Source organism: Nymphalis io, chromosome 19 (genome assembly GCF_905147045.1).
Source record: "Nymphalis io chromosome 19, ilAglIoxx1.1, whole genome shotgun sequence".
Taxonomy (NCBI): Eukaryota; Metazoa; Arthropoda; class Insecta; order Lepidoptera; family Nymphalidae; genus Nymphalis; species Nymphalis io.
The window spans coordinates 7,737,303-7,763,092 of record NC_065906.1 but is presented as its reverse complement, the minus strand read 5'-3'; the positions used below and the strand labels follow the sequence as shown (position 1 = coordinate 7,763,092).

Below are 25,790 nucleotides of genomic sequence, written 5' to 3'. Positions count from 1 at the left end.
TTTGTTTGGATTCGAAAGATTTACTTTGTACCACCCGATATAAGAGACGGCCCAGTGGTAAGAACGCGTGAATCTTAACCGATGATCGTGGGTTCAAACCCGGGCAAGCACCACTGAATTTTCATGTGGTTAATTTGTGATTATAATTCATCTCGTGCGTTACGGTGAAGGAAAACATCGTGAGGAAACCTGCATGTGTCTAATTTCACTGAAATTCTGCCTCATGTGTATTCCACCAACCCGCATTGGAGCAGCGTGGTGGAATAAGCTCCAAACCTTCTCCTCAAAAAGGGAGAAGAGGCCTTTAGCCCAGCAGTGGGACAGGCACAGGCTGTTACGGAACCGATATAAGAATGGGACATGCGTTGATTTTTTATGATTTTTTTTTGTCTAAATACTTATACTAAATGTAAAGTCGGTCATTGTAACTGTCTACCCTCGTAGCTTAGTGTTCAACACACAGTAAAAATTAAGAACAAATTCATATAAATTCAAACTCTAATTTTATTAATTTACATACCGTAAAGTAAATTACGCTAGCTACGCGAACCCATAAAATATCTTTGCAGCACACCTTTTTATTCTTGGCGTGCTGTTGTACTGCACAGCACGCTCCGTCTTCGGATTACATTATGGATTATAAACAACTGATATGCATGATATTTCAAACAACACCATCACTTTAAACTTTATAACGTTGAAATAAGGTATAAGGTATCGATAGCTTTTCATAAATCTAAGAATACATCCTTTGTTAACAACTGCTGACCGCTAATGCTGGTTAATGGACGAACTTCTCATATATTAACTTGATACAAATCGAAAACATTTTTGTAACAATTTAATATACATTTTTTTTTAATCTTACTAAATAAATAACATAAAAATACATTTATGATAGATTCATATCGTACAAGTACAATTGAGACCTCGATTATATATTTGTACTTTTAAACTGTCTCCTGGTTTAATTTCTGCCACGCTAGGTCATGTCATCTTGTGTAGGAGATTTTAATGTGCCGTCTCTATTTCCTCTCTTTTATAATACGATGTGAGAGCTCCACGACATTTCCCGAAATGTCGGAAAGAGGTACTGGACCAGGCGTGTTTTCCGAGACACGGAAATGTAACAGTATCAACTTCCTAACTTCGAGCTGATTAGTCTAATAGCGTTTTGATCAAAAGTACCATCCTAATAAGCTAACCGGTCAGGTAGACAATATATATAAAATTATTAATATTGTAGTATTATATATTTAATTATATTTTTGTGAAATGTGTCGCATTGTCTAAAAATATACTCTTTTTAATATAAACATAATAATAATAATGTCATCCAGACCGTTTTCGGCCACGGCGGCCAATCTCAACAGAGATTAGCGAACTACGCAGGAGATATTATAGTGCTCGAGTGTGTGCGCAAACACAGGTGCACTCTCTATGCTCTAACTCTCATAATCGGATCGGACGGCAATCCGACACGACCGGAAAGAGTTCAGGCGCAGACCTACGGCTTTACGTGCTTTCCGAGGCACGGGAGTGTACACCCTTCCAACTTCCAGACTCCGGGCTGCTACTAAGAATTTCCTGACAGAAAAACCCAACAACTTTTTATTGGCCCGACCTGGGAATTGAATCCCGCAACAGCCTGTGAATGTCCCACTGCTGGGCTAAAGGCCTCCGCACCTCTTTTTGAGGAGAAGGTTTGGAGCTTATTCCACCACGCTGCTCCAATGCGGGTTGGTGGAATACACATGTGGCAGAATTTCAGTGAAATTAGACACATGCAGGTTTCCTCACGATGTTTTCCTTCACTGTCAAGCACGAGATGAATTATAATCACAAATTAAGCACATGAAAATTCAGTGGTGCTTGCCCGGGTTTGAACCCACGATTATCGGTTAAGATTCACGCGTTCTTACCACTAGGCCATCTCGGCTTTTCATTGATCCATATAAATATAATTGAATCCATATAAATATAATGCTGTTATCATCCCTCTTACAATATCAGTCGTTATATCGATAAGTCACGATTACATCTGTAATAGAAAAAAAAGAAAAAATATATTGTGGACTGATTTCACTAACTTTCTCGAGGCAAATAATTATTTTTTTAACAAATACTATTGGAGAAAGTGAGAGTGCACGACATAGATACCATGCTGATAAGATGCGTGACAAAATACGTTAAAACAAAAGAAAATCTTAAAATGATCACCACCATCTTGTCACCAACTTTGAAAATATTGAAGTATTTGTATTCTTGTCAACGTTTTTCACAAACAAATCATTGTGGCTATAGTAACAACAGCGTAGAATTCCAAACGGTTGCCCTTATATGAAGAGAAGTATTGGTGACATAAGCGTTTAGTGGGCGAACGATCAACACCCACGACTTCCGTCGTGGAGGCAGCCGACCACCTGATAGGGATATAAAACGTTTACCACTCTTAATGTCAGGTTCTATAAAATGCAATTTTTTGGTTTAATTACTCCTCTAATTGTATAATTGAGCGACTACAGATTTGAAATGAAATTTCTATTTTGAGTATTCAAAATAGTTTAAAAGCATCTGACCACATTCGTTACTCATTGTGCACGAGATTTTTAATTCAATAAAAAAATCACGTGTTATTTTTAAAAGTAAATTTAAGTAAAATAGTGAAATAAGATTTATCGAGCAATATTATAAGTAATATAAAAATATCTCTCTCAAATACCTAACATTAATTGCATCAATCATAGTAACATTTTATCGTTATGCACTAAGTGCAGCGTATAAACATTCGCATTACTCATTGTTTCATTTAGATAAGGTGACCTTTAGCCGGCCTCGACTATCATCTATAGCGTCGTCAATGCAACGCCAGGATGAACGATTTGTATTGCCTTATATGGTTATATCAATAATTACATTGCTTTAGTTGGAGCATGACGTAATACCAATAATAACTCGTAATATTCAACAACATTGCGGATAAAAAATATATTTCTACACTTAGAAATAATCATATATATAAAACAGATAAATGAATAAACCAATTATATAAGTTTATAGTCCAAACGAAAAGTTTATCGTCTTTGAGATGATGCTATTTGCATACCACCCGCCTGCATCTTTTAAGATCAAAGACAAAATTCAGGACATTTGAGAATATCATTAGGAGTATACAAAGCCATACTATATTGTGAATATAGGTTACGTTTCATCATTGGGCATTTGTTATTTTCGAGACGAGAATGTGGGTTGACGCCTTAGGATTCAGTTTAATATGTAGGTGTTTGTTAATGTTGTTAAGTTAATATCAACAAGAAAATTAACAGCATTATATTTCTCAATGAGCAAGATACTAAAGAAGAAATATTGTAAGTCGAATTCGGATTCATTTATTCAATGAAATGTTACAATCACTTCTTGATAGTCACAGTAAAAACTATCACCGGTTTGAAAAAGAAAATACCCTAACCTAAGAACAAGATTTAAACTATTTTTATTGTCCTTTTTTATAACTGTTTACAATTCAAAATATTATAAATCGTAAACGGCAATCGTTTCATTTCTAAGGTGTGCTCTATCATGGACTCACTCATTTTATAAAAACCTTTTGCAGACGAAATTTATTTAATTTATTTGTTTAAATTAAGCATAATTGATTTATAACCTTTCTGGGATCGTGTTGTAAAACGGTTTACATTGTTCCACAAAAGAGTTACTGACTCTTGTCGAGTAACGAGGGTAATAAATTTGTGGTCCTTAAACCGATATTATGAGTATCACATTTTGATGACAGTGATCAAATCATTGATATCCCTAAGATACAAACGCCATAAAGTAAGCCTGTTGAATCAAATGTCTGGAAATCATTTAGTTCTCTATAACCCTAAACAAAAATTATCATGCATAACAAAAAACATGGCATTCGGTCAAGTAACAATTAATGTCTTCTGTTATGCATGTGTATAGGTGGCATTATGTTGACTGTATTATTAATGTATATTAATACCTTCATGAAGATCTCTCTCTCTCTTATCTCATAGAATTTTATGAGAGTGTTACCATAGTACTGAGAGCCGAAATGGCCCTGTGGTAAGAACGCGTGAATCTTAACCGATGATCGTGGGTTCAAACCCGGGCAAGCACCACTGAATTTTCATGTGCTTAATTTGTGATTATAATTCATCTCGTACTTGACGGTGAAGGAAAACATCGTGAGGAAACCTGCATATGTCTAATTTCACTGAAATTCTGCCACATGTGTATTCCATCAACCCGCATTGGAGCAGCGTGGTGGAATAAGCTCCAAACCTTCTCCTCAAAAAGAGGTGCGGAGGCCTTTAGCCCAGCAGTGGGACATTCACAGGCTGTTACGGACTATATAATTAAGATGTTCACAATAAATTGTATATATTATAGCTTTCGAATAACTATATAAATTTAAATAAAATAAAAAAACGACATCTTGTTTTGTTTGAAATTTTACGATTTAAAAAAACGCCAACTTAAGAGAAAAAAATAAAAAGTGATTAGCGTGACTTCGTTACGTAATACTTTATTACGAGTCATTACACAATTGAACACGAGGACGTGTGCTGAGAATAAAATATTTTTTTCCATTTGCCACTAATAACAGGAAACCGTCAGAAATAACAGGACGAGTGACAATAAACAAAAACCCGTGCTTTTCATGCGTGAAGTTAATTACTAGAAATACTAAATACCAGATATATAAAGAAGATTGTATTTTAATACTTTTTACAGTTACAATAGCAAAATATGAAAGGGTTATGAAGAAGATAAAACGCCCACAAGAATTTAATCAAAAGGTCGCCGTTTAATGACCAGTCATTGAATTCATTCATTAAGATGGTACAGATGGTTATAGTAATTCAAAACCATGTTAAAAGGCTTGAATAATTAACTAATTGAGTAGTGGTTTGATTTAGACCGTTTGTATCAAATTTTAAAATATTATTAGCATCGAAGATTTAATGATTACAATTCAAGAAGTCAAATAGAGTAAATAGAAATCTTACTTTTTATTGAATAGAAGAAAAGATAAAATATTTATATGTATTTACTTATGTAATCCCACAGGCAGTGAATCTGAACACTCTGGATTTGGAATCAAGCTTACCTTTACCTGAAACAAAGAAAAACAAATTAGTTTTTTTAATTAAATGTTTAAACGTTCGAATATAAAGAGGCATTAACAGTAAAACTAGTACATGGAAACACACACGAACGCCTTGTAAGTAAATATTTAAATTAAATGCATTAAGTTGAGTTTCTTTTTAAGTGAACGATGTAATGTTATTTGAGTAATAAAGTATCTTAAAAAATGGTAACGTGACATGGCCACGATCAAATGTAACATTAGTACTACGTGCGCCTACTCCTGTAAATTTGGTGGGCGAGTGAAAGTAGTCTCTAGAGATAAAACAGATGTCATTCTGCATAATAAAAATATATGAATATTTAAGCGTCGTTTAATAAATTAGATCAGCATAAATATGAATCGAATGTGACTATTGATGTTTAATAAATAACAAATAAAACTAAACAATACAATTTGGCTAAGTTACAATCCAAAACTATGTGAATACAAATTGCAAATTACATAATTTCATTGTATAATATTTATATAATTTATAAATTTACATTATTAATTTTTATTATTTTAGTTTTATTTAAAATAGTCCTTCCCGATTCCCACCCGACGCAAAGCTGCCCATAATGCAGGCCGCATTTCCGCGCTGTATGGCAATGTACAACCTTTGTGCCAAGTGTGTAGTGGGACCCGGAGCGACTGTCAAATCCACTCTCTCTAAGGCGACAGCCAATTTCCCTTATTAAACTAATGGCATCCGACCCCCAACATCCCGACGTCTCGAACGCTAGTGGCACAAATAAATATTTTTTAAACAAGGGGGCATACTTCTCCCGCTTCCTCGCTGCTGCACACTCAGCAGCCGCCCCAGCAACACGGACGGTGTTGTGTGGGATTGATGTTTTATTATTATTTATAAGAGAATTTACAACAAGTAGTATTTATGTAATTCTAATGATCGTTAATTTCAAATCACAAATGAGTCGTTGTATCAGTCAATTATTTTGATTATTATTACATAGCCAATTAATGTAATTGGAAACACAGTAAATATTGAACATGAATTTATCCTGTACCCACTTGTTTTTCTTTTAAAATGTATGTATTATGTATATGTTATACGTACAAGGTTTTTATTAAGGAAAACCCCTTTATTTATCATCTATTGTATTAGCAACAAATCAAAATGTTTTTTTAATATTGTGTTAATATTTTAAAACAATATACTGAATAAGTTTTTTTACTTTAAAATATATGTTTGCAAATTGACGTAGCATATCATATCGTGGTCAATTAATATCAAACGGAATAAATAAAACTTCAAACGGGATTTAACTATTGGCTTAGTAACCGTTTTCACGAGACCACTAATTAGACAGTCTATGGAATGCTACAATTAACAATTGAGAGCAATTATCAATTCAGGCGAGATATTCTGAAGCCACCTATTAGCATGTTACGGTTAAACAACATACACCTCGAAACCTCAAAACTGCTTTCAATGAAATTCTAATTCATATTTTTAACCTAAGGATTCCTTATCAGAAACGAGTTCAATGTACTCAAATGATAAGTGTTCATTTCATTTCATCACAGCAGTATTTAATGGAGGGCATGTAACAAAAATCTCGGTTAAGCAAACATTTAACCGATAACAAGATTAGAGAAAGAAGCTCAGAGAAGTATTTCTGCGCTTATAATCTTATCACTATTTTTCTCACATATTGCCAAAATATTTACTGTGTCAATTTTTGGTGTACGATATGGAGGGAAATGCAATTGACGGTGTGCATAACAAAGCTTAATATAGGTAGGTACTCTTCGAGCGAGTAAGTATCAATATTAAAGTATGTAGGAGTAACGACTGCCATCATTCACTTAGCACATTCGCAGATCGCCATCTTGGCCAATCAAGTCGTTAACCTATGACTGACACTCGTAACAAAAGTTCTTTATAGCTAAGTCTATGTGCAAAGAACAAAGACAGTTTAGTCATGAAGTACTTCGATATTTTAGACATTTATTACGATGAGAAAATAAGAAAGCTTGTAAAATTACAGATACGATTTTCATTGTCTTTAATTTTACAATCATTAGCTTCATGTAGAGATTTACATTGCACACCATAACATACGGCATTAACGTCATAAAAAATGTGAACACCATCTGGGATAACAGTTACTGATGCAATTGTATGGGATTGAATTCTATTTTTATTTCCATCCGTAATGAATTGAAATTCTCAGGACTAGACGAAAGATTAAGCATGACAAGACGAGTTAAGACTTTAGTGGTACTAAATTTGACGTTATAATGTATTGAAAACTGCATAGCGGATGTTAAATTACAATATTACAATTGTCACTTTCTTAATGTTCAGCCATTAACACATAAGATATATTGAACCAGCTTTCTCTGTCTCAAAAAGGGAGTTCGATACAGTTATATAAATTATAGATCCAGTATATAAAGTATTGGAGTCACTTGTTTGGATTAATTTAATAATATAAATATAATATTAGAATGCGACAATAGAAATGGTACTGACGATGACGTAGACTATTAACAAAATTTACCTAGGTTTATTATCTAAATAGGCTAAATATCAAAGCAAATCTTAATGGAATTCAGTGACGATTGACGAAAGATATTTTCCTTCGAAATACACACGCTGTTCAGAGAAGCGAGTTTTTATACCGGAGCAGCATATCTTCTTAAGCGGATTTTATTACGTCATCATTTTTATGATGATACATTTTGCTGTTAATTCACATGACGCGGAGAGTAAAGGTTACAAAACACAGACATGAGCCAAAACGAGGTTCACAATAGACCATGACCGACTTTTTAAATTTATTGAGGCAATTCAAGTGGACGACGACTCTGTTAAGAAAACTACAGATTAATAATAAAAAGTAACTAATATCTTTGCAAAATAAATATTGGAAAAATAACTAAATCATGACATGGATAAAAAATTAAACGTGTTCATGACGAGTATGACCATACCAAAAATAACGCTGTTTTAAGAATTTTGAGGTTTTTTTATCAAGCTATGTATGTTTACAATACAAAACCGTGTGTATATGATTTTCAAGACTTTTTTAAACAAATATCTATGTAATGTTATAACGTAACTTTTAAATGCTTTATAAATAGATTCGAAATAGTGTCATCACAGTTACGTAACTATAAGGCTTGTCACGTCGATTTGTTAATATAAAACTATACCTTCAACTAAATTAAGCACGATTTGTTTCGCCTATAAAGTAAAACGCGCCTCTTCACCATCACAATCAAAATCTTCTGTTGTCCGTTTACAATTCTTTTCGGGTTGGTCAATTTTTCGTGAAGTCATTTGAACATAAAAAAATCCATATTCAAGATTTATAGCTCGTTTGGAATGTTAGATTTTGTTACGGATTTTGGAACGCGTATGTAACAATGGCTCCCAAAAACGAAAGGTGTGGGTGTTCTGACAAAATATCCGTTTCCCATGGCCTTTGTGGTTAAACTATGACGGATGGTTTGCATCCGTTTTAGCTGAAAGCCTTTCTACTAAATTGGCTTTCATGAATCGCAACACTTTTGAAACTGTATATATATTCTAATTTTACTCATGATCTAATTTATAAAATGCAAGTTTAGCATTTATTTTGTGTACAATTATATAAAATATTATTTAACAAAAAAGTATGAATCTAATTGCAATGTCTTGCTTTAGAACTGTATAGGGTCTTTTGATTGAAATCTGAACGTTCCAAATGACGAATACTACAAATCGGCGCCATGTTTACGCGGGCGCCATCAATGTGCGGGTGCGGTGCGCGTGCGCAGGGCGGATACGCACATTATAAATAGCAAGTTGTCTATTTTCGTCGGGACACAGCGCCGAGAGGAGGCCATGTGCCACCAAGAGACGTCTGGGTTCCTATTTGTTAAAATTAATTGAATTGCTAGTGCAATGAGTCACTTGTTCTAGTTCTAGTATAATAAATAAGGTATACATTGAAAAACTTTACTTAATAAAAGTCTATTAATGGCTTAAATTTGTAAATAAGTTTAACAAATGTTTTAGTTATTTTTCCCGAATCAAGAGAACATGAAATTATAAGCTAATAAAGTTTTGTCAATAACTTTTTTCTTTTAAATTTTTGTTTGTTGTTAGTAAATAATGATACAAACACTCAGCATTCCATTATCCTGATACAAGTTAGGTCAGGGGCTAATGCTTGTGTTTACAAATATTTATCTCTCCACTTACCACCGTCCAGAGCATTCCGCGTGGGAACTTACACTTATCATTTGTGATGAATCCCAATTTATCTGTATGAACATACTACGATTCTTATTTCAAATAGCATAAAGGCGATAGTAATGTACAAAGCTTGGCTTAGCAATGCAATTTGCAGATACGTGTATATCCATGAGAATGTATGGATCAGGTTGTCAAATTTTAATTCTCGCATCAAAACTTGACACTCTTATAATTGGAATATCTACACCAATAGATAGCATAGATATATAATAAATTTTGTAAATACATACTTTATTTACAATATATGAGATGAAATATATTACATTGATAAAAATAACACAAACCATTTCTTTAAAGCTTAAAATTCTAGTTATCAAAAGTTTCAATTAAAACTATTAAACTACACAATTTTGATATTTTTTCAATTTAATACGCAGCTATCATTAATATTCCGTCGTGGTTTACGACATGCGGGTGGTCACGTAATGGGTTTAAACTCGATTTTAATTTCATGGATTCATCTCGATCATCGTAAGAATGACTTGCATATAATCACTTGTATACTACGGTTTAATAAATGCGGTTTTATTATATATTTTGTTGTAATTCTACAATGTAACGTACGTAAATGGAGCGAAGAATTACCCAAAGTTAGCGATTGGTAATATAACGCTATATGTACACTTGCTGATCATTTATTTGATACTGAAACGGGAGCCAGTTTTAAATAACATGACGTGTATGCCAGGAGCAAAGTGTTCGAATATTTTCAGTACATTGACCTGCCCCACAACGACGCCCCTTACTCGAGACGGCTTCTTTGCGGATTACGACAAAACCGGATTTTATGGCTAAATTCGGAACAAAGGTAACTATTTAAGGACATTACTCGATGCTAGAAGAGATACATTAAAATTACATATATATCATATACTAAGACTATTTATATTCATTTTGTAATAAATTGCGAACAAACAATGTTCCCAATCACATCACCGATGATAATTTTATATTATTTCCTTGGCATTTTGCAAAACATGCATGAACGACGAACGAAACGAACATATGCGCTTTGTTAAATAAACAAAATCGACGAATGAGACATCATCGATCAATATAAACTGTGTAAAGATATTTTATTTGAGAACGTTAAAGTCACAAATGTATGTATAAATATAGGATAGAGAAACTACCCTCAAAAACAAATGGTCCGTAATAAATCGATGACCAATTTTAATGCACTAATTCCACGAAATATGAAAGTTGATTTATAACATAATTCCGTTGAGGTATATTACTAACCTTCTCGGTATATTAAACTGAAAAACATCAACCAACAAACTAATTATATAATACAAGGAAACTTAATTATTTTAATGACTGTTATAATTACCAAAATTAAAAAATATGACGCCATTCTACCTTTAACAACATCTATAATTGAAATGCTTTCGATTAAAGTAACATGTAATATTAATTAATTTATTAATATATTTATTTGTAGTTATTAACAAGTAAAATTTACATAACAGAAGATTATGTAAAATTAAATACTGACATTACGTCCCGTATGATAAGAAAATGGCGTCGATAACGTATGTAAAATGGAAGTCTTTAAGATAACGATTGTTAAAAGAAAAAATATGGTGCAAAGAACAAAGGACGGGTTAAGCATTTGCGTTAATGGATCGGTAAACAAGAGGAGTGGTGACATGAACCTTGACCTAGCGACCGTTAAAAACATGTAAATGACAGGAAAATGACAGGATACAAAATATAAACGATCACTGAAAATGGCTAAATGTTATACACACATCTGAAAACTGTTTTTTAGGTTAAGTATTTAAGGATCGGTGTTCATAGATTATGATTTGTTTTTGAAATAATATATATTGGCTATTTTTACATGTACATATGTACATATCTTTGATCGTTGATTTAAATACAATCTTGGTGTAATCATTGGGATCAATGTTATGCGAAACTGGTTCGTTTTTATAATATAGGGCAATGGGCGTTGAAGGCTTTACGACACCAATCGTATTTTCAATTGTATTTGATTGTGTAGTTGGCGTAATGTCAACAACAGCTGGTGTTTACGATATAAAATAGTGCGTATAGCGTTTCCAAATCACCGGATGCAGACATGACGTTACAAAACCGAAGGTTTCGTACATTTGAATTTACATATTCAACATTGATTAATTAAAATGATCTCGTCTTAAACAATTCTTATAGACATCCAAGGCAATATAGTCTTAAAACTATATTTAAGCTTCGACCTTTGAAATAATTCAAATGAATTGGTAAAGCTATACTTCACGTATTTTTAGAGCTAAATAGGCTTTATTATATTAACATATTTGAGTAGAAAGTAAAATATATAAACACAACGGAGATAGCAGAAATATTATGATCACAGCGTAAACAAGAAGAGATTAAGATGAAAATTATTCATTCACACGAAAACTTCAACCGACACATATGCTTGTATTATAATAATAATATATATATTCGAGAATAATAACATTACAGCAGAAATACTAGTATTGTTGTTATCAATGTGGGGAACCAGAACAGACGCGAGTGAAGTCAGACGAATATAAATAGAAATTTGAATAGAAACATGTTTAGCTTCGAATTACAAGAAGCGATTTATGACCACAATATTATAAATCAACTAAATATGAATTTCTCAGAAAAAGAAAAAAAAACCTAATTTCGCTTTTCGCTTTATTTTCATGTTAAGTTGAATGTAGAAATGTCGTAACGAGTTTCAATATTCAATTGATTTGACCTTCGTCAATCAGTGCATTAAATTGTGCTAATTTTGCCGATCTATCGTTTCAACCTGAATGTGTCACTTATCAAAGATAATTTTATGTATTACTTAATCAAATTATAGTATATACAATTGCTTTAATACGAATGCTTTATCGACTTATATTCTTGGTATTGAGAACATTCCCGCTAATGATATTTGATGTAACATCATAGTGAGTAGTGACTAGTGCTATGAGTATTATTATGATTCAGTGACGTCACCAGCGGCCGAGGCAAAACCGGTCGCACTGATGCGTGACCGCTACAGTCATATGCGATCCTGAATCATCCAGCATTATGTTGCGGTTGCACCTTTAAATATGTATTCCGTGTCCAACATCTAATTGAATTGAAAATATACGTTGACCATTCAAGAAAATACACAATTACGCAGATAGTATTATAAAGATTAATGTAAACATTGAAAAAATGCCAATATATTTCACCAAAATTATTTTGTGTCCCGTTTTTAGAATGCTAAAATTAAAGTTTATATCCATGGAAACAGAAATAACATAAGCATAGCAAAAATCATTGTAAATGATTATCTAATTTAGTCTATTTCTGCACTTAAAATCTGTATACATTATACAGGCAAACTGAAAATAACAATAGGAGATAAGCTTAAAGAGACGCCATTTTCTAAAATAGACAATAATTTATACCACGAGCTATTGTATGGAGAAGTAAACTATAAAAACATGTGTCGTATTTGCATAACATAGGAAAATGGTAAACAATGTACCGTTATTCACGAGGCAAAAGTGTTAAAGGTTAAAATCGAAAAGCACGTATGTGACGCTGAAACATAAGAAAATGTTCGACTGAAATTAAAAACAAACATCTTCTTAAATGTATCGGTTATTCCAATATAATAAAATAGAATATAACGTTTGCTAGAGACGCCTAGATACTTCACATACCATTTATACAAAGCGTACAGGAATAGTTTAAGTAACCACAATCAATTATAGTGCCTAGTTACATATGCTTATTGCTAATAAAGTATCTTGATGTATCTATTAATATATAATGAGAAATAAATGAAGTCTTAGATAATGATGTAACAAATTAATAGTTATGGCCAAGTTGATGTTGTAAATAATATACAAGGTTACAGTTACTTTAAACATAAGACAAAAACACTAAAAATGACATTTGCATGGAGTTATTAAGAAATGTAAATGTGTCTCTTTTTAATAATTCATTTGGAAAACTTTTCTTTCTTTCTCTTTTTTATACAAACATCTCAAATCTACATAACAAAATTATGAATTGGTTACATAGTGTGAACACGACGATTGTCATTATTATTATGGAACCAATATTTTTTGCTATTGAGGTCTAAAGGGTTTAAGGTCTTTGTGAAGCTTAAAGAGTAATGAAACGTTTACGCATAAAAAGCAATTAGCTGGTGTGTTGGAAGGAAAGGAACAGGAATGCGTGCGACCGTTAGCGTCCGGTAGCTAGCCCTAGTTGGTGACAGACAAACTCCAGCACCACTTGGGATCTTACCAATCTTATGATTATATTTCAAGCCCTACAAAATCATAATAACATTTTATGCTGAAAACATTTTATTTAATAATATACGTGATTTCGAAATTTTACACGTATTTTTCCGAAAAAAAATTTAGTATCCTCTAAAATGTTCAAGGTACTATAGTACAGCGCCTGTTATTTAAATTGACACTTTCAGAGTAGTGTCATGATGGATGGAAGGATTTATTATTAAAGTTCTGGGATGTTGTACATTATCGCATAACATATGGTGATAGCCCACGTAACCTCTCGTTGACAGGCACATCCTGATAAAGGAAAAAGCTCTCTTGAATAATTATATCGCATGGAAATTACCCAGACAACTTCAAGCATGTTAATCTCGAATCAAATTACTTGTACAGAAGCAATTTTATGCAAAATTTATCGATGTCATTGCTACAATGGATAAACGTTTTCCATTTTAGTAAATGCAACCAAAACGGGAGACATTACTTGAAATTTACCTAAAATGTATAACAATAACGAATAAATTACAAATGTCCTGTATAACCTCGGCTTTCGATCACTGTAAATATTTTACATTTTATGACTACAAAGAGTGATTTTATTTGTAAATGTAGAAGAAAACAAAAATTGACCTCAATATAATTTCGGTTCCATTTGCAGTGTTCATGATCTATGCAAAAATTGTTTAAGTCAATGTCCTGTACCAATTGAATAGGTACCTCATCAACATTGAGGAACAATGAGCGGATGATAACGCCTTATCTCTGTCGGCTGGCGGGGAAGAGGCGCCGGAAACAAACGACAACATGGCGGCTTCTCGGTATATGCGTGTACACAGCGTAAATGATATCAACTACTTGAAAGACGTCTTCACAAATTGCAGCACTCGATCGAGTGATATCGTAGTATAAATACCCATATTTATTTTCAACCTCTATTTGAATATTTCAATGGCATTAGAAATAAATTAGCTTGTTTAAAAAGAAACTTTATCTAACGTTAACGCAAATATAGATAAAATATCATATAGTTATCTAAAGAATGTACGTCCTCATTATGTAATTTATAACTTCTTAATGAGAGATTAATTTGTTTTAAATAGTTAAGAAATGTTTAAAATCTTTTAAAATATGATAATCGCTTTCGCCGCGACTTGCCGTGTTAAAGGGCGGGGAGACAGGTGTTTAGTATAAAAGCCCTATGTCCTTCCTTGAGTTTCAAGCTTGTTTCATACCAAATTCCATCAAAATCTGATCAGTGTTTTAGCCGTGAAAGCCTGACGAACAGATAGACAGAGTTACTCATTGCATTTATAATATTCGTATACATAATGAATATTTTCAAAATGAACATCATTTGCATTATTGGCCACTAAACTATTTATACCTTTACTCTTTAGTGATAATTTTCTACGGTATGTTGTTTAATTCATTCCCTTTTTTGTCATAAAGAGTGGTATTTAAGTGGACTATGCATTTAACCTGTTCAAGTAGCATACAATTAAGGCGTGATTATGCAGGCGAAACCAGGTTTTGCAACATAGTTTCATAGATCACTCAATTTCCTTTCTCTTCAATTAAGATCATGGTTTAAAGACAGAATCGATTGCATCAAACTAATGTTGCATATACGATGAGGTGTGGTATACAAAATTTACAATTGCATACTTTATTCATTTGATTTTTTTGTGGGTTCTTAAATCTAAGTTTTCACTTAGATAAGTATTGTTATTTGTTCGTCTTAGTGACTACTGTTCATAATTATTTATCACGCATACACAATACAATTTACATTATAATATTATTCATTGAATAGATATTGAATAATTCATACTATTGGATAACAGTGGGCGAATATCGACCGCCATTTTGAAAGTTATCCCATACTATTTGCGTAGGTGCAAATTTTATGGTCACACTAAAATATTCAATTTATTTTGTTTACTTTTCGATAACTATAAGCGATAACTATAAACCGTACACTAAAAATGGCTTTTAAACGCAACGCAAAAACATTACATTTTTTAGATTAATTCATTTAAAATTTATCCTGAAAACCCCCCTAATGTATAATCTACGTTACGTACGCATGTACATTTGCTATAGCTCAAAGCAGGCAAAAAAAATGTATATTATAAATAGAAGTATTGCTTTCATTTAGTTTATTTTACCATATGTGACATCGGTAGCTCACCTCAGGCTGACTGATTTAAAAAACTCGCTTCGCATAACATATCGTTCGCGAAGGACGCGTGCCAGCGTACGCGCATCTTACCTCTCACTCGCACAAATTATCAACTCCCCTTACCTCGACAATCAAGTACTGCTTTTATTATCAAAACCTGTTATGAACTCAACTACTCAGAAGTAATGAATGCTGATAAAATGCAAATTTAAAAAATTCTTGAAATCATTTGTTAGGTAGCCTGTGGGCCTAATCTTGACATTTAGAAAAAATTGTAACATGTTCTGTATCTCTTATGAATACTTACTGTGATAATTACTTAAAACAAATGCCTTCCGAGAGGTCTAAACATAATTTATATTTTATAGAAACTCCATAATTGATGGACTTTCAATGTGTGATTGACATAGGCGGGCTTAATTATAAAAAGTCCCTTGATCTCATTACATACTCAATGGGTCTACCTATTAACTTACAAAAACTGTACAACACAGCTTATTTTTGAAGGCATTGATGACCAGTAATTAAAGTTTAACAGCACCATCATTGCTAAAATTAGACTTTTCTATGAAATTGCATTAATAATGTCCTCCAGACCTATTTCGGCCACGGCGGCCAATCCCAAAAGAGATTAGCCACTCTCTATTCCCTAACTCTCATAATCCGATGGGATGGCAATCCAACACGACCGGAAAGAGTTCAGGCAGAGGACCAACAACTTTATGTGCTTTCCAAGGCATGGGACTGAACACGCTTCCAACTTCCAGACTCAGGGCTGCTACTGAGTATTTTCTGACAGAAAAACCCAATAACTTTTCATTGGCCTGACCTAACAATTGACCAGTGAGGCAATTGTCAGGACCTCTGGGTCTGCGGACTTACATCAAGCCACTAGACCAATGAGGCAGTCAAATTGCATTGACTTTGCGAAAAAATTATAAAACATGGACCTATAAATAACTAAAATGACAAGCTATTGATCATATACATAATCATCTAAAATTATTCTTAATATTTAAGTTAACAATTTTAAAAATTTATATAAAAGCGCTATTAATGTTTGTTAATTGTTTTTTCTAAAAAGAAATTTTACCAGAAAAAAATAACTACTTTCTCTATTTATGATTTGAAAAAAATGAAAATAATATGATATTTGTAAATAGAAGATGGTTTCAAAGGTTATACATATATAAATTCACTTAATCACATTATTAGTTCTAGCTTTATCTTAGCTAGTTTGTCTATGGTCATATTTGTTTAATAATAAGATAAGCTTATTAGAATAGATTATTATCAAACTTGTTTTGGTTAATATATAATATTATATTGTATAATAAACTTAAAATAAAGAACTAAAAATAGCAGTTATAATAGTAACATGATGTAACTGCTCTAATTTATTTGTGAGTATGATTCCAAATTTAACTTTTGAATGTATGTATGTATACATTGTAGTAATTAAACTTAACAATTTAGCCAAGTGATGTTATATGCTTACAAGGATCCTTTTAAGTATGTATCATTATTTCGTGAATAATTTCAACTTTGTAAGATGCAGTTGCATGTGAACTGCGGTATGAATCAAACTTAGCAGCACTTTGTAATGCTATTGTTGATCTATATAGTAGTTTAACGATTTAATACAATAAAGTTTAAAATGAAAAAATAATTTTTATAAAAAATAATTTTAAAGTTTTTCTTAAGAAACTCAAGCCTCGTAAGCAATACTCATTCTTATTTTTACATTACAAGGTGACTCAGCAATGACACCAACTGGGCACGATTATAAATGTATTACAAATTTGCAGTCATACAAACTAATCAGCAAATGATAGCTTACCGAAGCTCTCCGTCAACTTGAGCATAACCCCACCGATGTGCATATCTCCCTTCACGACCATAGTACGCTTCTCGTTCAAGTCCGTAACATAGATCGTGAGGTTCCATGATCCGTCACCAACAATTTCACCGTCCGCGAGCATTTTTATAAATTAGAATTTCACTTTACACTATATTGTCACTTTATCCCTCTCGATGGCGCATCGCGTAAAAGTTGTCAATAAGCTTTAAACAACTACTTCTTGCGACGGATGACATACGACTGGCGTAAGCTGATTGGTGTTGTCTGCTGGCCGTTCCCGTTGGCCCGCTTGTATAGCTATAGCAGAATGAGCAGTAAAGCACTATAATATGTGAAGAGTATAGCGAGGACAGATTAGGGCATAATAGAATAACCATAAATTAAAATTATTTTTAAGATATACTTTTTGTTAATTATCTATAATTTATACAATGGTGGAAAAAATATAAGAGTACCAATGTTAGCACACGATAAAATTAATTTTATAGCAGTTCTAAATTGTGTGTCAAAATAATATTTAAAAGCAACTGATAGATTTTTACTGTCACTATCGAGAATATGCAATTATGATCGTCAGTTTTCAGTATCATTCATCAATGAAGGTATATTACATCTTCAATCTATGCTTTATTGGAAATCTTAAGCCTAAATTAATCAATCATATTTCATATCCTAAAAATATAGCAACTTAATTGGTTGCCCTAGTATGCAGAATTAAATTAAACATGAGTACTAAAAACAAAAAAAAGGAACGAAATTGAATTACAATAAAATGAATTTAATATTTATGTAAATAAATGATATAAATAAGTTTCACTTTATTATAATATATAGAAATAAATGATGATTTATTTATACCTATATAAAGTTCTCTAATAATTGAGAAAAGCAAATAATAAATGTTCATTCTAATAGATTTTCACAATTTTTTTTAATAATAATTGCGTAAATGTATATTTTTAAATAGTTGTAAAATTATTTTAATTTTATCAGATTTATATAAAAAATATGAGTTTTGTCTTTTATATTTATTATTTTAGATATGAAACAAAATTGAAGATGACTACAGATTATTAAATTTCCTAGATCCATTTATTCGCAGTGTTTCGACATTTACTAAAATAGGGTTATCAAGGTATTGACCTGCACCAAACGTGATTTTACAAAATGTAATTAGATTAATTAACGATTACGATTACAATTAGTAATCATCAAATTGTAACTTTGCTTTCATACGCTTAACTTATGTTTATAATTCTTCTCATGTTCAGTGGTGAGGAAAATACTCTTCTTATATAATCTTCACTTTACAAATAGAGAAATTACGTCCTACAACATAGTTTCAAATATTTCGACTTTCACCTAGACCGAAATGTGACATGGATAGTTCACATCAAGTACAAGAGATAATCAATAACAAGTTTCGTGAAATGTTTATGGAACGGAACAGTTAAATACCAGTTTTGGAAAGTATTAATCGAATCCAGCAGAGAATCTAGTCTTATTATTTAAATATTTATGTTGCTACAATAAATTTACTTTCAATGTTTCACTTTCATATATTATATATTTTTTTTAATTTTCCATTTTAGGGAAATACAATTAAATCAGTTGGCAACTCAACCTTAAAATTGACAACAAGACAAATGTCAGTTGTCATGGTCAATAATAATGTGTCAAGTCTCTTTATCAACTATCAACGATAACATTTAATTTACTTCATATTTCAATGTATTCACAAAACTATATTATATTAGGAAATGTAGAAAGCATGTTGTTGCTATAAAGTTAAGACGTATTATGATTTTTTGTGGCAAAGTTTGTATACATGAGCAACAAAGAAATAAAAACAAAAGAAATGGTCGTGAAAAGTAAAAATAAAGGTTTTTTTCAATTATTCTTTCAAAATCATTAGACTGTAATAATATAGCACAAATTATTATGCTGTACAATAATTATATAATAATATTTTGCACGCGCTATCATTAAACAATTTGTATGTTAATTTCAGTTCTATCATGTTCAACACCGGATAACCGATTAGATTCACCGTCGAGAGATAGTGATTCGATATACGACTCAGACGCGTCCAGCCCTGTGCCATTTTTGTGTACACAGGATGGAGCAGAAGGTGAAACAGACGTTGTATGGAATTTTTACACACCAAAGTCTGGAGCAACTAAATCAAAATTTAGAAACACAACACCAGTTAGTAGAAGAATTAAGAAATCAGAAAGACCTAAACATATAGATAAACCTGCACCGAAACGTAGAACTGTTAAACCTTCACAGAAAAAAATAGAATTGTTTCAGGAACTTGTTGAATTAAATCATAATGTGCATAAGCTTGTTGATAAGTCAACAGCTAAGCCAGTAGAAAAACCTCAGTCTGAAGAAGATATATTTAGTGATTGTAGTGATAGCTCACCCAGAAGTGGATTAAAAATTAAAAATCCCTGCTTAAGGAAAAATGTACTAAGTTCTAAATTCATAAAAACAGAATCTGAAAGTGGATTAGAATCTGACGATTCTATGAATGAATATTTGTTAAAAGCAAGTCAAGTGGTTGAAGAAAATATTTTAAAATGTGAACCCATTCAAGCCAAAAGGCCTCGACTTGACCCTGTCAATAAAAAAAATTTAAAGCCATGCTTACAAGTAAATATTGACCAAGATTCAATGGATGCCATATTAAGTAATATTCAATTAGACTCGCCCAGTATGATTAAGGTTAAAAAATGTGAATCGCCTTTAGTAAATAATGATTCCTTTGACAATTTAGTGGGAAATTTAAATGATAGTGCATTGGAGATGCTATCACAAATTCCGATTAAGAATGAACCTACAACAAACACAACCTCTGCAAAAACGGACACAAATTGGTCCAGTCCATCATCAAAAACAATTTTTGGAAGACATAATTCTATGCCAGAATCTCCGTCTGTTAATGACACTAACAAACCTTCAACTAGTGGAATGGTCTTTGGCAGATACAGTTCAATGCCATTCAATAAAAGCATTGAAAAAATAGGTATTTATTTATATCTATTTAATGTATTGAATACATTTTTATAATATAATGTAATTTTTTTATTATTTTTTCTCAGTTCCTGGAGATTCACCAATACGATGTACACCTGAAGAGATAAAAAAGAAACATCAACAAGCTAGAGAAAGACTTCTTGCAAAAAGAGTATTGCCATTCACACCTAGTCATTCCCAGTCATTAAATCCAAGCCAAACATCACAACATAAATTTGTCCCTAAAAAACCAATTTTCCAGCCGAAAGTACCTACTGTTAAAACTTCTCTAGATACTAAACAGAATGCACAGATAAACACTCATCAAAAACAACCTAGTACAGATAATATAAAGTTACTTATTGAAAAAAAAAGACAGGAAGCATTAATGAAGTTGAGAAGAAGACAAGCTCAGAATAAATTTTGATACTTAGTATAAGCTGAAATACCTAAATTAAGTGTGCATTATGTGATATATTACAATTATGTTGTTTTTCACGTACCTAAATGTAATGTGATAAGTGATTTTTATTTTCATACTTGTTGTCTTATTTTGCCAATTGTGATTATTTTTATTATCAAACACACATATTTGTTGGAATAAAGTATTGATTCTTTTGTTCATTATTATTAATTATAATAAGAGAAAAAAAAGGAAATTTAAAAATATAAATTGTAAATAATCAGCTTTATTTATAGAAATAATTATTTCGATGCATGATGCTGATTAAGGTATTGAAAAAAGATTTAGGTAATAAATATGATTTGCTGTATAATTTTATATTCCAATTAGCTTCCTAAAAAAAACTAGTAAATATGCCAGTAACCTGGCAGGCCCAGGTTAAATTATCGTTTTTGGTTTTGAGAATTTTATTATAATGTACATATTGCATTTCAGTAGATTGCAACATAGTAATAAGATTAAGGGTCAACAAGATTAGAAACATTGATTAAGAGTTTGTATTAAAATGGAATGAGCTAATTTATAAACAAGTTAAATTACCAATGATTAATGACTTTTTTTTAATCAAATTTAAAGAAGTCCTTCCGTTCCTATTCGACGCAAAGCTTGGAAAACCTATACGCCAAGTAAGACCCGGAATGACTGTCAAATCGCCATGGAATTATGTATAAATTAAATGTGTAAAAGATTAAAATAATTATAATCAACTAAAATTTTAAAAGTACAATTAAAGAATACCTTTTTTTAACACGGTTATATTTACATAGCAAATAATTGATAAAAAAAAATTAATTTCTGCCGTCATCTAAAAACAGAATTAATAGAAAAATCGTTGTTCTTAAACTTGATTTAAATGTCAATGTTTAAATTAAGATTGTCAGTGAAGGTTATTAGCCGAAAACTGACAGTTGTCAATAATTACTTCGTGACATTTGAAAACGTCACTACGAATTACGATATTTTTTTTTATAACTTGAACAGAAAGTTAATGTAAATAGATATGAAGCGATTATAAAATACAATAGTTTATTTTACGATTTACTTTGATATACAACCAGAATTCATTAACGCGGTGAAACGTTAAAAGTCAAAACATGACGCTTTTTTGTTTTCGCCAACTTTCTAGATCTGTAAGATGCGCTCAAATTTCAATGATAAACGTTCAACGAACAATAAGTACTACGCAACCAGCGAGGCTTGGCATGATACCGATTGTCGTGGAACAGACCGGCAGAGGAGAGCGTGCTTATGATATCTATTCGAGGCTACTTCGGGAGCGAATAATTTGTCTTATGGGACCGATAAATGACGACATTAGTTCCTTAGTTGTTGCCCAGTTGCTGTTTCTTCAATCTGAATCTAGTAAAAAACCTGTGCATCTCTACATCAACTCACCAGGTGGTAATGTGACGTCTGGTCTTGGCATATATGATACTATGCAATACATAACGCCACCAGTAGCTACTTGGTGCGTTGGACAAGCTTGTAGTATGGCTTCCCTACTTTTAGCTGCTGGAGCTCCAGGTATGCGACATGCATTGCCCAATTCACGTATAATGATTCACCAACCATCAGGGGGTGTCAGAGGACAGGCGACAGATATTCAAATACAAGCAGAGGAAATATTAAAATTAAAATCTCAAATTAATAACCTTTATGTTCGTCATACAGGGTTAGCTAAAGAAAAAGTGCAAAGTTCGATGGAACGTGATTATTTCATGTCACCAACTGAAGCTAAAGCTTTTGGTTTAATTGATAATATTCTAGAACATCCCCCATCACATGCTATGGAAAGTGAATGTACATCGGCAGCCCCAAACCCTAGTGTAACACCTACTACAGATTAACTATTTATTGTAATAAATAACTAGGTTTATTAATTGTTATGGGTATAATATATGCAAGTTAAATTTTTATAAGTTTTTCTTTTCTTTTAACCTAGACTTTATATATACATATTTTTAAGCCTGTTTTTAACAGGAAGTCAATTGATTGCATTATCGATTCGCTATATCGCATAAATTATTTTATAAATATGTTTTTATTGAATTACTAAAGGAAATGATGATGCCTAAAAAATGTTATAATATTTCTTACAATTGTTTTCTTGTAAATTTTTTTTCTGTCAATATTCAAATCAATTTATAGCTAGTATATTGACTTAAAAAATATATAAAATGAGATAATAACTACAGTTTTATCCTCTCTGAGTACAAAATGCAGATCCAGTCGTATATATAATCCAATTATAATAATATGAAACATTGGTGTAAACAGGCAGCGCTGGAAACTTAGTCACTTTGTATGATAAGAGTCCTATTAATTGGTAGTTTTTAGTAACCAACCCACTGCCAGAATCACTGCTGGAAATAAAACATATCACTTAGTTTATATTTATAACATGTAAGAAACAGACAAATTAGGTATATGGTATATTAAACCCAAAATAGTGTAGAGAAATAAATAACTATAATTGTTAGATATTTTACATAATAATGGTGTATATAAGCACTTTTGGCTAACAAAAAAATATTCATATAAAGAAAGAATTATAAAATATTTAATAGAAAGTAGATGTAAATGAGATAGAATTTAAATATATACATTTTTAAATTATAATTTCTTTGCTGAAAAGATATTTTATACTGTAAAATAATATATAAAATAATTTTAACGACGAATATTTGTAGCTGATATTATCTTTTTTCTCGCCTGAACAAACAGGGCGCAACGATATACACACAACAAAATAATCCTAACATAAGATAACATATAATATAAACCTAACATATAATATAAACCTAATTTTTTTAGGTTTATTTTATTTTAGGATTATGTTAACCATTTAAATTATTCTTCAAGCCCGATTACGACATAAAGACTGAATAGCATTGCCGCGTTAAATTTCGCGGTACACAGCCAAGAGAGACCGAGATGGCACATAAGCGTATATCGTCCGATGGTTAATACAGGGAAAGAAAAATGGCACGAAAAATTCCATCTGGTCTAAGTCGAATATACTGTATATTGGTATAATTATACATTATATTGGTATCATTTGTTTATTTCATTTGGAGTGAAGGGGCGCTGTTGTAATTTTGATGATGTTGTGATGAAGATTATTACTTTATTAAATTATGCAACTCACGCAGCCGGTCTCGGGTCAGAAGTTTGCATACTTCCAGCGCAAAACATCCCTGGTCCTAATCTTAAAACGTTGCAATAGTTTCTGGTTTTAAGGGTCTGCGTAACAGATTTTAGTAAAATAGATTCTTCGTCAGTGAAATCCTATGAAAACAAAAACAAAAATTTAAGTGTAAAGGGTCCTACGGCTTTTGTTTACACAACCCTCTGAAGCTACTGACTTTACTTGGACTCACGAACTGTCACAAGTTGGCCCATAAAATAACAGGTCGTGGGAAGCCAACTTATACGAAATTAAAAGGTGATAACGATATAAAATTTAATAGGTAGGTACACGTTATTTGTACCTATTACCTTTACCTACCTACACGATATTACCTACACGATAACAGTTTTATATTTATTGCCCATATCTATTCATATATTATTTCTTTAGTATTATCACAAATTCCCTTTCCCCTCATCTTCGTCCAATTATTTCCTACATAATTAAACAGGTTTTTATTGCAAGTGAGGTTTTCTGCAGAATGTCATTAAACTTTCGCCCGCTTTTCTGATTTATGAGGAGTGTTTCATTGATTTTTACAAATTGGTTAACACGCATGATAAAAGTAAACTCTAACCTGAAATTCGTCCTGTGCTAACTGGATATCAGTGAATACCTAACCTTTATATGTGAATAATCCATTCGCAAACATAATGCGCATTTTCATAATCTGATGGAAAATTACACATGAAAATAATGTTTTTCTAGATTATTCATAGTACATACATTAATTACCCCCCATCCCGCTACAGAACCTTCAATCCTCGTAGGAAAATTCTTCATTATTATAATTCTCTGAGTACGGCTCCCCAATGGCATTTTTTTATCGAGCAATAATAAAGCAATATCATGTTCAACTTTAGAAACATCAAATTTACTGTGGATTATTGGTATCACATTCTTTCTTATAACATTCGCCTACAAAATATGGTAATAGTTGTTATTAATAGTCCACCTAATTAAGTAGTCTTAATATGAGTTTTCCCAATTTCAAATGAATGATTTATTTATTATTGAAAAACGAAATCACCAAACTTTTTTATGAAAACACGCATGATATACCTTTTTTATATTTTCATGTCCAGCGAATGCTATTATTTTGCCATTTTTTCCTACAGTATTAAAACAGTGTGCTACTGAAATCAGATAATACTGGTTCAGTATAGATGATCCACAAATATGCGTTGATTGATCTTCACATTGTATTTCTAAGTAAACGGCATGAGGATAATTAAGAATTTTCACATAATCCCCCTGAACTATTTTGCCCTCTAACAGATTTCCTTTCGTATGTTTGCTTAAAAAAGATAAATATAAGAATATGAACAAGTTTACGCCCGTACTAGCCATTGAGTACGTAATTTCGCGTCT

The 25,790-nt window shown here is 31.8% G+C and overlaps 4 protein-coding genes across 7 annotated transcripts in view; 2 read left to right on the top strand and 2 right to left on the bottom strand.

Moving 5' to 3' along the window:
• LOC126775953 (unc-112-related protein-like) overlaps positions 1–18,033 on the bottom strand; it is a 33,312-nt gene extending 15,279 nt beyond the window's left edge. Inside the window, exon 1 of one of the 3 annotated variants that reach the window (XM_050498171.1) lies at positions 17,721–18,033. In XM_050498171.1, coding sequence (XP_050354128.1) covers positions 17,721–17,866 — 146 coding nt within the window. In that variant the 5' untranslated portion in view covers positions 17,867–18,033. Of the gene's footprint in view, positions 1–1,922; positions 1,942–5,081; positions 5,114–17,720 lie in introns of those variants that run through there. The other 2 variants (XM_050498172.1, XM_050498173.1) reach the window with 2 other exon arrangements.
• Positions 18,034–19,406: 1,373 nt separating this feature from the next.
• LOC126775976 (uncharacterized) lies at positions 19,407–21,390 on the top strand. Its single transcript, XM_050498216.1, has 3 exons — positions 19,407–19,628; positions 19,757–20,776; positions 20,853–21,390. Exons 1-3 carry the CDS (start codon positions 19,574–19,576, stop codon positions 21,191–21,193), a joined length of 1,416 nt encoding a protein of 471 aa, XP_050354173.1. The 5' UTR covers positions 19,407–19,573; the 3' UTR covers positions 21,194–21,390.
• Positions 21,391–22,139: 749 nt separating this feature from the next.
• On the top strand, positions 22,140–23,148 carry LOC126776019 (ATP-dependent Clp protease proteolytic subunit). Its single transcript, XM_050498272.1, has one exon. It carries the CDS (start codon positions 22,324–22,326, stop codon positions 23,074–23,076), a length of 753 nt encoding a protein of 250 aa, XP_050354229.1. The 5' UTR covers positions 22,140–22,323; the 3' UTR covers positions 23,077–23,148.
• Positions 23,149–23,301: 153 nt separating this feature from the next.
• LOC126776016 (serine protease 52-like) lies at positions 23,302–25,785 on the bottom strand. 2 transcript variants are annotated; one of them, XM_050498269.1, is made up of 4 exons: positions 25,482–25,785; positions 25,155–25,337; positions 24,378–24,517; positions 23,302–23,592 (listed from the first exon to the last, which is right to left on the bottom strand). In XM_050498269.1, the coding sequence occupies exons 1-4, from the start codon at positions 25,767–25,769 to the stop codon at positions 23,427–23,429; spliced, it is 777 nt and encodes a 258-aa protein (XP_050354226.1). In that variant the 5' UTR covers positions 25,770–25,785; the 3' UTR covers positions 23,302–23,426. The 2 variants fall into 2 exon arrangements, with proteins under 2 accessions (XP_050354226.1, XP_050354225.1); XM_050498268.1 differs by having other exon boundaries at positions 23,313–23,592; positions 25,146–25,337.
• Between the last annotated feature and the right edge of the window lie 5 nt (positions 25,786–25,790).

What these genes read in the sequence shown, in the direction of transcription:
- LOC126775976 (XM_050498216.1), top strand. Translation starts at nt 19,574, where the DNA reads ATGAGCAACAAAGAAATAAAAACAAAAGAAATGGTCGTGAAAAGTAAA. An exon ending in CGTGAAAAGTAAAAATAAAG is followed by an intron (nt 19,629 to 19,756) that starts GTTTTTTTCAAT and finishes TGTTAATTTCAG; the next exon opens with TTCTATCATGTTCAACACCG. An exon ending in TAAAAGCATTGAAAAAATAG is followed by an intron (nt 20,777 to 20,852) that starts GTATTTATTTAT and finishes ATTTTTTCTCAG; the next exon opens with TTCCTGGAGATTCACCAATA.
- LOC126776016 (XM_050498268.1), bottom strand. Translation starts at nt 25,769, where the DNA reads ATGGCTAGTACGGGCGTAAACTTGTTCATATTCTTATATTTATCTTTT. An exon ending in GACATGAAAATATAAAAAAG is followed by an intron (nt 25,338 to 25,481) that starts GTATATCATGCG and finishes CATATTTTGTAG; the next exon opens with GCGAATGTTATAAGAAAGAA. An exon ending in CGGGATGGGGGGTAATTAAT is followed by an intron (nt 24,518 to 25,145) that starts GTATGTACTATG and finishes TTGTTTTCATAG; the next exon opens with GATTTCACTGACGAAGAATC.
- LOC126776019 (XM_050498272.1), top strand. Translation starts at nt 22,324, where the DNA reads ATGACGCTTTTTTGTTTTCGCCAACTTTCTAGATCTGTAAGATGCGCT.